This window comes from Festucalex cinctus, chromosome 6, assembly GCF_051991245.1.
Source record: "Festucalex cinctus isolate MCC-2025b chromosome 6, RoL_Fcin_1.0, whole genome shotgun sequence".
In the NCBI taxonomy this organism is placed as follows: Eukaryota; Metazoa; Chordata; class Actinopteri; order Syngnathiformes; family Syngnathidae; genus Festucalex; species Festucalex cinctus.
Genome location: NC_135416.1, coordinates 16,755,350 through 16,767,556, shown reverse-complemented (window position 1 = coordinate 16,767,556; position 12,207 = coordinate 16,755,350). Strand labels below are relative to the sequence as shown.

At 39.6% G+C, this 12,207-nt stretch overlaps 1 protein-coding gene across 11 annotated transcripts in view; it reads right to left on the bottom strand.

Moving 5' to 3' along the window:
- LOC144020930 (endonuclease V-like) overlaps window positions 1–12,207 on the bottom strand; it is an 83,672-nt gene that overhangs the window by 47,580 nt on the left and 23,885 nt on the right. For 6 of the 11 annotated variants that reach the window (XR_013283999.1, XM_077524859.1, XM_077524858.1 and 3 more), the window contains exon 8: window positions 1,542–1,615. Coding sequence is in view for 7 of the 11 variants with exons in the window: in XM_077524859.1 (XP_077380985.1) it covers window positions 1,542–1,615 (74 nt within the window). In the remaining 4 variants the exon portion in view is untranslated. The remainder of the gene's footprint in view (window positions 1–1,541; window positions 1,616–12,207) is intronic. The other 5 variants (XR_013283995.1, XR_013283996.1, XR_013283997.1 and 2 more) reach the window with 1 other exon arrangement.

Below are 12,207 nucleotides of genomic sequence, written 5' to 3'. Positions count from 1 at the left end.
GCACCTTGTTTTTCCGTTTGGCAAGCCGCTCACTTTTGAAAAAAATAAATAAATAAATCTATAAATAAATGAACAAAAGAAATGTGTTGTGAGTTAAGCTTTTAAATTACAATGTGATGTGAAGTCTCATTTTATGAATTTTTGGGGGACAGAAAAAGACAAGTTTCCATGAATTGGTTTGCCAAAATCAACCAATTAGGAAAGAAACAGACATAATTCACACGCAGATTTGAATCAGAATTTCCCCATGTTATTTTGGAAGACTGCTTTTGATTGGAAGAGCTTTTAGTCCCCCATTTAATTTTATTTTTAATTGTAGTATTTTTTTTTATTTTAGTTTAAATTCATGTCAATTCATTTATTCAGAGGGTAAAGCTGGGTTAAGGCCAAAAGGAACCTTCTATAGTCCTGCCGACTCAGCACAAAGCCCATCTTCCTGTCTCAGCCTCTTTGTAGCGAGTGATCAAAGATAAGCGCGCGCGCTCAGAGGATTCACCACGTCGGGGAGCTTCTGAGTGGATGAGCGCGGACATCCCATTACGTTTGCCAGTGGGGTGCACCGAGATACGCTGTGCACACCTGCACACTTGATATTTCAAAAGCAGTAACACCGTACAGTACTTCAAAACCTTAAATCAGACGTTGTTCCATTTGGAACTACTGACCACTGATCCGCAAGGGTGTCAGGTGAAGGTTGAGTAGATCTACATTTTCAACGTTTCGACGTTCTGTTTGCTCTTATCATAACATCTCAATTTCTTGAGATGATTTTGAAGCATCAATCTTCCATAATCCCGCCCTCCTTGTCTCTGCTACTGTACAGTAGTGTACATAAATACTTCGTTTCACAGCTGAAGGAACACTGCCTGGCTGTACAATATGTAGTCACTTAAAGAGCCCTACATGGACAGGCGAGTATGGGGTACCATACACATAAATATAAAGCCATTGTTGGTCTCTGCTGATGTTTTCTGTCTAATCAAATGTTTTCTCCCTACAAATTATGCAGACAAAGGAAAATGTTTGGGAATTTTGTCAGTTTGGCTGCAACATACAGTCGGTGAAAAGCATTGTTGTGCTGCTGACTTTGGTGAGTACACACCTCCATGTTGATACAGAATAGTTTTCAAAACATAATTCCCTCATAGGGATCATGACCTTGGTAATGTAAGCAACTCCGTGTTTGTGATATATGACGTTAATTTCACTGGATTCAACCGACTCGGACTTCACTATGGTCGCTGACCGCACTCTAATAATAAATTTAAACACCTCTAGCAAATGTATAAACAAAAGTTGAATTTCTCAGAGTGTTTATCCACCTCTAAATTACATGGGTTAAAATGAAATGGCAACTTTGATGAGAATAATTAGGCTTGCCAACAAAGCTGACAGGATACATTTATTTGGAGACTTTCCCCAATGAGTCATATGCTGTGGCTTTAAACGTATATTGAGACAAATTAGCTCTCCTTAATTAGGTGTCAAAAAAATGCGTGTGTACGTCAGACTGCGGTAAAAACAACAATGCGTTCACTCACCCACTTGATTCTGTGCTTCCTGTGTCTGCAACAGGGAAGTGAGCACGAAGGTACTCTCTGGAGCGATAGTCAGCCTGTGAAAGAAGAAAGATGGAGGAAGTGAGAACGCTACGAGGGAAAGACACGGAAAGGAAGACATCACTCAGACAATCAGAGGTGTGCAGCAACGCCCTGACACGGTGAACACACACACTGGATGTTTGAAATGGAAATGAGCTGACCTTGATGCTGACATTAACACAGAACAAACAAAACGCTGGTCTTTGCTGCCAAACCTGACAAAGATAAATCATTGTGTGCAGACGGCTCTTTAGTCAGACTCCGCTCAGCATTTCTATCTAAACACTGTTAAGTCCTATTTGAGGACCAGACAAAACTGTGGTCTGCTTGGGATTGGCTAAATGATACAAATGCATTGTTTTCAAAGCTGTCAAGTTCCCCCGTACCAAACTCATCCAAATGTGCCTTCAGGGACTTTGCTTTATGCACTGCGGCACAATTATGCAGGAATTGGAAATTGTCTTCATCACACTCTTCCCACTTAGATTCACTCATCTTAATTACAATTTTAATTGAAAACAGCACTGTATTAGTTATTTATAGCATTATTGACCCTTGTGAGGATAAATGGTACGTTGAATGGTCGGATGGATGACTGAATTATTATTTTAATTACTCTTTGTGTTTTATGTACAGCACTTTTTTTAAACCTGTAGTTGTTAAATTTCAATATATACCGTATTTTCACGACTATAAGGCGCACCTAAAAGCCTTCAATTTTTTCAAAAGCTGACCATGCGCCTTCTAATCCAGTGCGCCTTATATATGGATCAAAATTGAGCCGCAACAGGTCTTGCTGTCAAGACGCTATCGGTGACCCTGCACGATCGGTGACGCGCATGCGCAGAGGATCCCGCCATCTTGGATCGCTAGCTAATACTAATACTTTACCTCAGAGAAAATAATAAAACAGCTGTTTATTCATTTTGGGAGTAAATGGGGTTGACAGAAAGCTGGTTTGTAATCTATGAATAAAGTTTGACTGACCTATCTGACTGTTTTGTTGACATTCCCTTTAGCGCAGCACCATCTAATGGATGCATAACGTAACCCCAGCTTCTACTGTAGCGCCTTATATAAGGAAAAAGTTTGAAAATATGTCATACATTGAAGGTGCACTTTATAATGAAGTGTGCCTTATAGTGCGGAAAATACGGTAAATAAATACAATATCAAAAATGCAATTAATAAAGTTGCGTTATGTTTAAACTAAATGATTACATGGAATCTTAATTGTGAAAGGCAAAGTTTTTAAAAAGCCAAAAGCAAACACAGTTATTCTGATGGCAAGAATGTTTCAGCATGTGGCCTGTTTGTGTATGTATTATGTTTACTCATTAGACACACATTAATTTGCTGTTGATAGCTGATCACTTTCTGCTGTAATGCGGATTCTGTCAGCCTTCACTGTTCTGCCAGACATCACTGAAAACTGAAGCCAGTTTTACAATGAAGAAGACGCCATGACATCAATAAACTCTTCAGCGATTGGTTGGTAGAGTCCAAATGTGTAGCCGCACAAGACGCAGTACTTAATCGCTCACTGGCACAGTCCAAGTTAAACTAACTAAAAATTATTCCTCTGGAACATTTTTTTTTTAACTTATTTAAAGCACTGGAACACATAACTGTCCACAACAAAATACAAAGTTGAGCTGTTGGCATCTTTGCAATTGTATAGACTAGTAATAGTAAAAGTGGTGCTGTATATTTAAAAGAGGGTTTTGAGTTTTAGGTAGCTGTGGTGGCTTTTACCATGGAACATCATAAAATGAAATTTAAAACACTATCTTAACCTTAAATAAATCACTATTTTGCAAAGATGCTTCGATCTGAAAAGGAAGCTGAATCTCAAGATCAATAATTTGAGCTCTGCTACAAGAACAAGATGGAAGAACAAATTCACCAGAAGAAAAGGCAACCAGACAGAGGACATGGCAGAGACTCAACATCATGATGGATAGAGCACAGAGAGTTAATGTGATTCTGGTGCTCAGACCCGACCTCTTTTTTTTGCACCTTCTACACCAGGATCAGGAGTGACATTACAGAAGACAAGGTACCACCAGCACCAGCTCCACCCAAACCTCTCATCTCACTGAAACGGAATGTTAATTTAAGAAACAAAAAAAAAAAAACAAACAAACAAAAAGCTCTACTGCAGAGGATGACAGACCCGTGACACACCACATCCTCTCTCTGAGCTGTTTCTTCTGGAGGGACTGGTGGACTGTGAAACAGGTCGATGTTTTTAGGTGCCTGGGTAAGAATATCAACCAACTTTCATGCAGCATGTGGATGTGTTTTACAAAAAAAAAAGACTGTGAAGTGCAAGCTGTAGATGCTGAGAAATTTGAAGATCAGACAGTGCATTTTAACTGCAGGATACCGATCACCCAGTTTCACGTTCAACATCAAATCCTGATATAACTTCCTTAAAGCAAAAAGCAAGAATAAAGTCGCCATCAAACAAGCAGTAAAAATCAGCAGCACCACTCCACCTCCTCTCTCTGACCTGCACATTTGAGCAGTACATAGCAAAGCAGTCCGCATCACCAAGGACTTGTCACACCCCCTTCATCACTCTTTTGAGTTACTCCCCTCAGGCAGCCATTACCACGAACCCCTGGCCAAAAAGTACATTTTACAAGAACACTTTTATTCCAACAAATGTGTTCCTTTTAAATAATAACATGAAGAAATCACAAGTGTGTTTACCCTACATGCATCTACTGTATAAATTTGTGCTTCCCAAGTCTTACACCAAAGACATTTTCTAACACTATGTGTGAGAAAATAATGTTTTTGTAATTAACTCAAGTGATAGAATTTGAATTGTTCATAAGAGGCAAAAAAAAAGGAGTGACTGAGTTAAAGAAAACAAATACTTCTCCAATAATTTTCAGGAAGCCAGTAAAGCACATACAAGCCTAATTTTATTTGATATAGGCAACTTGTCCCATGTGTGATGTGGATGCTAAACCCTGCGTGTAAAACTTGGGAAAACATGCTCCAAAAAATACTCTGAGTGAAGCCAACACCAATTTGTCACCTTGTGCTGAAATGACCAAAACACAAGGAATTGAAGAGTTGAAAAGATTTTTATCAGGTGATGCATGACTCCTTCTTGTGATTGGCTCCAAGTCAGCCCTTAGAACATTTACATTAAAGATCCAAAATTATTTTGCTGAATAGACAATATGGAGCGATAACCTTTGTGTCGGGCATTTAAAAAATGCTCACATGAGCAGAAAAGATCATTTCACTCTGTCGCCTCAAATTTTACCTGCACGTTCTACTTGCCACAGAAATGCAGTCATCATTTGCACCTGCACCACAATGTGCCTCAAGTTTGATAAATCACATGCCCATTCACATGCTAAATTAATCTAGTATTTGCATATACTCCTTGCAGAAAGCGCAAGATGAACTGCCAGTCAATCTCAAAACTCACGTATAAACACAGGCAATCCTTCACACTCACAGTTGAGGAAAGAAGGAATCCACAGAGAACCCATACAAGCACAAATATTGTAACTCTGTACAATCCAACCCGCAGGCAAATCTGAGACGAATGCACTCAAAATAAATCTCCAACCTACTGATTCTTGTTGAGAAGCATGAGTATATCCAGTGACTGCAGTACAGTCACAAGAGGATATATTTACAGTCAACTTGAATTTTAAGCCTGAATTGGTCTAGCACCAGGTCTCAGGTATCAGAAGTTGATGGTGGTATCTGATGCCTCGTGTGGCTGATTTACAATCATGAACTAGAAATATAAAAAAAAAAAAAAAAAAAAAAAAAAAAAAAAAAAAAAAGGAAAATTGCTATTAATTTCATGCAATTTTAAAGAAAATACTGTATTGGGATATAAAGGTCTTTAAAAAAAATATTTATTATCTGGCATTGGTTTTGGGGGAAATTTTATATGTATCAAAAGTACTAGTGGTATCGGTACTTAGTATCAGTGACTACTCAAGAGTTGAGTATTCATACTGATATCGGTTTGAAAAAAAAGTGGTATCGAACATACCCAACATAACGGCATACATATCATATATACTACATGACATTTTGAGGCCTCCATTTCATGAGTACAATATTTTTTTTTAAAAGCTCAATGTATTCGATTAAATACATGTATTGCACGGATAATCCATTGGAGGGCAGAAATTTTACATCAGATGGCTTCCTAGTGACCTTGTAAGATGGCCATGTTTGAGAAAAGCGAGACACCTGATATTGATGTAAAACTTTGTCAAATTTGGAAGAGGTTACGGTCGTAAAAAGTCAATTTTTTTTACTGAAACAATATTACAAACACCAAGCTTCGGCCTTCCTGGGTGGAGTTTGCATGTTCTCCCCGTGCCCGCGTGGGTCCTCTCCGCACATTAACACATAGAACACATTTCAGAAAAGAATAGACAGTAACGCGGCACGGTAGTCGAGTGGTTAGCACGTCCGCTTCCCAGTTCTGAGGTCTCCGGTTCGAGTCCAGGCTCGGACCTTCCTGGGTGGAGTTTGCATGTTCTCCCCGTGCCCGCGTGGGTCTTCTCCGGGTACTCCGGTCTCCTCCCACATTCCAAAGACATGCATGGCAGGTTAATTGGGCGCTCCGAATTGTCCCTAGGTGTATGTGTGTGTGTGAGTGTGGATGGTTGTTCGTCTCTGTGTGCCCTGCGATTGGCTGGCAACCAGTCCAGGGTGTCCCCCGCCTACTGCCCAGAGCCAGCTGAGATAGGCGCCAGCAGCCCCCGCGACCCTTGCGAGGAATAAGCGGTCAAGAAAATGGATGGATGGAATAGACAGTAACCTGTTTTATGTGTGTGCATCAATGTGTGAGTTTTAGATGGAAAATAAATAAAAAATACAGCATTTGCAAATGATTAATGACATTTAAGTGATGTCGAGCAGCTACACTGACAAAACTACAGATCATAGTAATAATAAACAACCAGAAGAGGACACAACTGAACCAAAAGATACAACACAGAAGAAGCCAGCAAAGGGCCTAGTGAAAATGAAGGCGTATTGGTGAAAAAGAAAAGTGTATTTCAAAATGCTACATTGCCGAGGAAAAAAAAACTTGTACAACATGCAAGAAGATGGAAAGTCAGCGAACACAAATGACACACACTCAGTAAATTCTGGGCATGTTCATGCACATAGTGCTCGTATAAAATCCCAACGTGACAATTAAGAGATTTCAAGCCTTCCTCCATACAAAATAAAGATTTTGTCACCCACAAAAAAAGTTGGTGGAGTTGTCGCTGCTGCTATTAGTAGTTATTAGTAGTTTATTTGTGGGAAGTGTCAAATATAGAAATATAGTACACATAAAAAGTCATATTTGTAAGGTGATCCCCCCCCCCCCTCCCAAAAAAAAGTGTTTGACTTGTTCAAAAGGCCCAATAGAGGCTCCAATAGAGGCTTTTCTAAGAATCTGAATTTTCTGTCAATTATTTAATGGTTCAGGCTTTATAGGACTAATAAATTCATTTTCTCCATACTTGATTTCAAGTACATTTCCTAAAGTACATTTTCAGTTTCAAAGTCTCTCTCTTCGACATTAAACCAGCTGTCATTTATTTGTCAAATCCCCTCTGACTCGCTTACTCATCCTAAAAAACGTTTAAAATACAAAGTACAACTGAAACCTTGCTTACTAATTCAAAAGAATGTTGTGATGTGGATCAATATTGTCAATAGGCAACTTATATTGTATTTAATGGTCACAAGAGAGCTTATCCATTGCACTGAGTGCAGATGAGAAAGGGATAAAAGAAGGGCTGTGTTTATGCAGACTGAAGAAAAGGCCACAAGCAAACAGATGTGCACTGCTGGCTCTTGAGCACTGTCAGGCAAAACACACACATGTGCAGAGGTGTCTGGACCAATAGCTCCAGGCAAGTATTTATCATTTAGCCTGACAAAAGCCCTTAAACCAAGCAGCTATGCTTGTCTGCCCCGTTGCTTGTCCTCTCCATCCTGTCGCCCGTTTTCAGATTAATCGCTCTCATTGGAATCCACCGTCCCAAATGTTGGTTCAAGCCAAAGAATTTTAACAACTGAAATCATTAGGTTTCCCTTCAGGTAATTCAAATGGTGCTCACTGCCACCCACCGCACTTCATCCAAAGAAGGCGTCGAGTCCAGTGGCTGCAGCAGCAGAATGTCAGACAGCCATATATTAACATTTAGACAGCCTCAGGGCTCAAAGGAGATGTCCGATTTAAATCAATCACACCCTTCTGGTACAGTCAGAAAATTTCCACAAGTCAACTGGCACTGCTGGCAGCAACAGAGCAATGATGTCAATCTGAAGTTATATTTTTAACCTCTCTGTCATGACTGTGTAGATGTCGATTAATATCTTTATTTCACATGCGTGGTAAAGGGATCAATCATCAGAAACTAGTCAAGTGTGTCAGAACAAGAATTCATTGTGGGTCAACAAATCCTTGGTAATAAGCCCAAGGCACAAGCTTAGTTTAAGCCACTCAAAGTTCAGTTTTTTTTTTTTTTAAAGAATTAAATGCTGCTGTAAGCAACCGAATTGATTGTCACACAGGCGCACATTCTTTATTGCTAAGGGCCCTCTGATTCATGTTTATTGTTATAAATTCATGCCTGTTTTGTTCTTTAGCCATAATTTATAAGTACATGTGATTTTTTTAGGTTAGACATCGTGTATTTTTAAAAGTCTGGGCCAAGGGGAGGAAGCACATTTTTAATGTAGGTCGGAAGCTGAAAAAGTTGGGTAAGAACGCTCCTTCAAATCATTTTACTTTACATTCTCTACCCAGAAAGATTCTTCAATCAAATTTAATTGTACATTTATTTGTATTATTATTACCAATCAGCATCAAACCAATAGCATCTCGGCGGCGTGATGCATTATGGGTAGGCCGGCTACCATATTTGTATTGAAAACTAATGACATCCAATGGAAGGAACAATGTTTTGGAACATTTAAACCGCTGGAAAGTTGATGTTTTTTTTGTTTTTGTTTTTGTTTTTAAATCTATTTGAAATTCATGGCATGTGGTTTACTGACTGCCCTCTGCTTGGACACCAAGTTAGACTTAGTTAAGTGCTTTATCGAACCGTCATATGCAGTTTGTTGCATTGCTGAGAAACGTAATGTTTCCCCCTGTAAATTGCTAGTTTTCTAATGCACGTACGTAGTCCAAACACTGCCATCAAAACACAAATAGTGTTGTTCTGGCCACATAACATTCAGCGATTCAATCACCAATGCGACATATATGCCTCAATAATTTATACAACGTTTCTCTATTTAAAAAGTGACAGTGACTGCAAAACAATTTCGGGTTGATCTTATATGTTCACGTCACTCCATTAGTTTCGCTACATAGCAAGTTTCATGATGCTTCCGTCTGTTCCCTCGGTTTCAGGATATAGACAAAATAAATGTGTTGAAAAAATGTAAAATTTATAGCCTCTTTTATGTCTGTCTGTATCTTACTTTTCTGTCAGGAAATTGGGAAGAATGAATGGAGGATTACAAGCGTACACTTCCGTCTTGTTGGAGCTTTGCAAAGGTGTTTTTTTTGTTTTTGTTTTTTTTTCCTAAAAACTCCATTAGGACAGTTAAAAATGGCACAAAAGAAGTCTCCGGCCATTTCTTGCATTCATTTGTATTGAGGTAATTGTTCTTGGCTCCAACAAATTATCGTAAACAGAATGGTCAAATTTGTTAATGATTTGACACTGATTAGTTTGTTCCAAAAATCAGGCATGCAGTTAGATCTGATGTCTGTCTGTCTGTCTGCCTGCCTGCTTGCCTCAAAAAAAGCTAATGCCTTGTAAAAACAAGTGCCTTGAATTGGAGTAGAATACAGTTGCTACTTTCTCAAGAGGAATAACAACCATAAATCTGAATGTCCACTTGAGATGTTGGCAACTCGCAGCAAGGAAAGGACAGCATGCAATTTGTTTTTGTTTACAATAATGGTGAGAAGGCTATGTGGGTAAAACTTAAAATCCACACATGCGGACATGCACGTGTACGTGCGCGTGTGCGCATGTGTGCATGTTGGGGTGTGTGTGCGTGTGTACTGTTGATTTTCAACTACGGTCTGGAGCACATTATTTATCACTATATTTGCACATGACATATGTGCAGATATTTTACCTAGTAGCAAAATGCATCGCGATACAAACAATTCTTCCTAAAGTTCAGTGCGTCAAATGGCTGACCTTGAAATCTAATCGTTTTCCTTGGCCCATTGCCCAGCTAAGCACAAAATTTAGTTTAAATCTGTTCATAACTTTTTGAGAAATTGTGTTCACTCTCAGACAAAACAAACACGGGGGGAAACAACTCTGTAGGTGATGGTTACAAATGAGAAAAGACTGTTCCATGAGCTCACAAGCAGGCAGTGTGAAGACACTTCAAAGTTGCCATATTGATCACATGCTACTTTACTACTTTAGAATAAACAGAATAAAGTACGACATTAGGATGGGTGGTACAGAAAATGCATGGAAGGGTGGATGGCACGAAATAAAAGCAGGGATTTCAGAGGAGGGGCTGGAGGGATGCATCACTAACACTGAAGAAGTCAGGATTTTTTCCCCCCCTCGCAGTAAGGCTATTATTTCTCCTTGTTGGTCTCTGTGGTCTCACTAATAGTAGAGTTTTCGTGTGTGTTTTTTTTGCAGTCACATTTGTGCACATAGAGGACTGTGTACTTATATTGCAGTACCGGCTGTTTCTTGAACTGCAGAAGCGAGAGCACAACCAAAAATATGCAAGCTACGCTTCTCTGAATTATTCAGAAAGTAGCAGAGAGGGAAGGAGAAATGTGGATGTAGGTGGCTAGATGGATGAATGAAAGACAATCATGTGAAAGAAGTCAGGGACCAAAGGGTATGAGAGATTAGGAAAAAGTGAAGACACAAGTGAGCAACCCATACACGCAAACACAGAACAACGCCTCCCCCCAAAACATGTTGCATTTCTCCTCCTCACCACATGTATAGCCACCCACTATGAATTCCTCAATCTCTTTCATTCCGTTCATGCGGGTTTCCCATTGCCTATCACTCACATTAAAATTCCATCTGTTTTTGCAATCTGGCACTGCAGCTGCTTTTACATTTCCTGTCTGCCTGACACCCAGGCTGCATGGAAACCCAAGATGGAGGCACACTAATTGCTTCTTAGCTGGGAGGTTGTTCACATCCAATATCCAAAGAGCTTTCGGTATTGCAAAGAAGCCTTCCTTCTAGTGTTAGTGGATCTGCAGAAAGACTGTGTTTAACTATATATAAGCAGTAGCAAGATAGGAACCTAAGTAAAACACAGTAAGCGGACAGCAAATGTTAAATCTCCAGTATTCGATCAAATATGCAGTAAGCCGTGTTATTTTAACACTGTTAGGATAAAAAGTTACACTATCAAGAGTAAATGTCCTTCAGTGTTGGGGTGAATGTTGGGTATAACCTAAATCGTACTAGCATATTCCATGCGTAAGGAGCCGAGTAAACAAAAGCTCTTTTACCCAACTCAGTATGAGACATAGTGAACTGAAAGCAACAAACACTTTTATGCATACAATTCAGCATTTTTCAGAGTAATTAAGGTGTAAATATATTAAGGAAGTAAGGAAGTACCTTATTAATAAAAGTGTAGCAGTGCCTGGCCCTTCGAGCGGCCAGAGCTGGCCATCCTACTCTACTTTGTGTAATATTTAGATTTGCTTCATGATCTTAAACATTAATGTGGGGAAACGATGCAAAAAATATGCTTGCCAGAAGAGGGCAAAGACCTTTTCTCAACGTCACTGTAGTTGATCAAATGTGAGTATTCCACAAGAAGAAAAGGCATGCAAGAAGCTCTATTCTGGCAACAATGTACAGGTAAATGTCAGGAAGCAGCAAATATTATTAAGGATATATTTAGTGCAACACACTCCAGAGAGAGGGGGTAGGATCTGGAAATATGATGTGTCTCCGGGAGCTCCTAAGAGTCCCATTACCGGTGGATGTACGTTTGTGCGGAGAGATGCGAAGTTTCAGCCTATCGGGATGATGACCAATTGGCCATCATCAACCCAACCTATGTGTTTTTTTTAAGTCACCTGGGGCCTGAAAATTTGGTGAGTTTCATATTGAAAACCAGCGTACTGTCAAATCCAGAAAATGTTGCACAAACCAAAAAAATCCAGATGTATGAATCTGTGCGTATGCACGAATACAAGGTACATCCCATTCAATGCAGAAATGTTGTACCAGAGCCAATCCTCTCCACGCCCCTACATGAATATGCAAATTAGTATACAAAGGGGGTGCCAGTGGGAATAATATCACTGCATGATTAGATAATCCGATTATCAAGACACGAGGCACCAATGAAAACGTCACAAAATGTGAGCTGGAGATGCTGGTCCGAAAAACTGTTACTTTTGGCACGCTGTCCTCTGGAGTCAACAACAAGCCCCATGAAAAAAATCATTCGGCTGCCGATAGTGGATGAATGCGAATTTTGCACCAGAAGTGATTGCGGGAGCTGAACCCATAAGAACCCACGTACCCCAACCCTTCTCAACAATGCAAATATTCCAGGTCTTAACGAT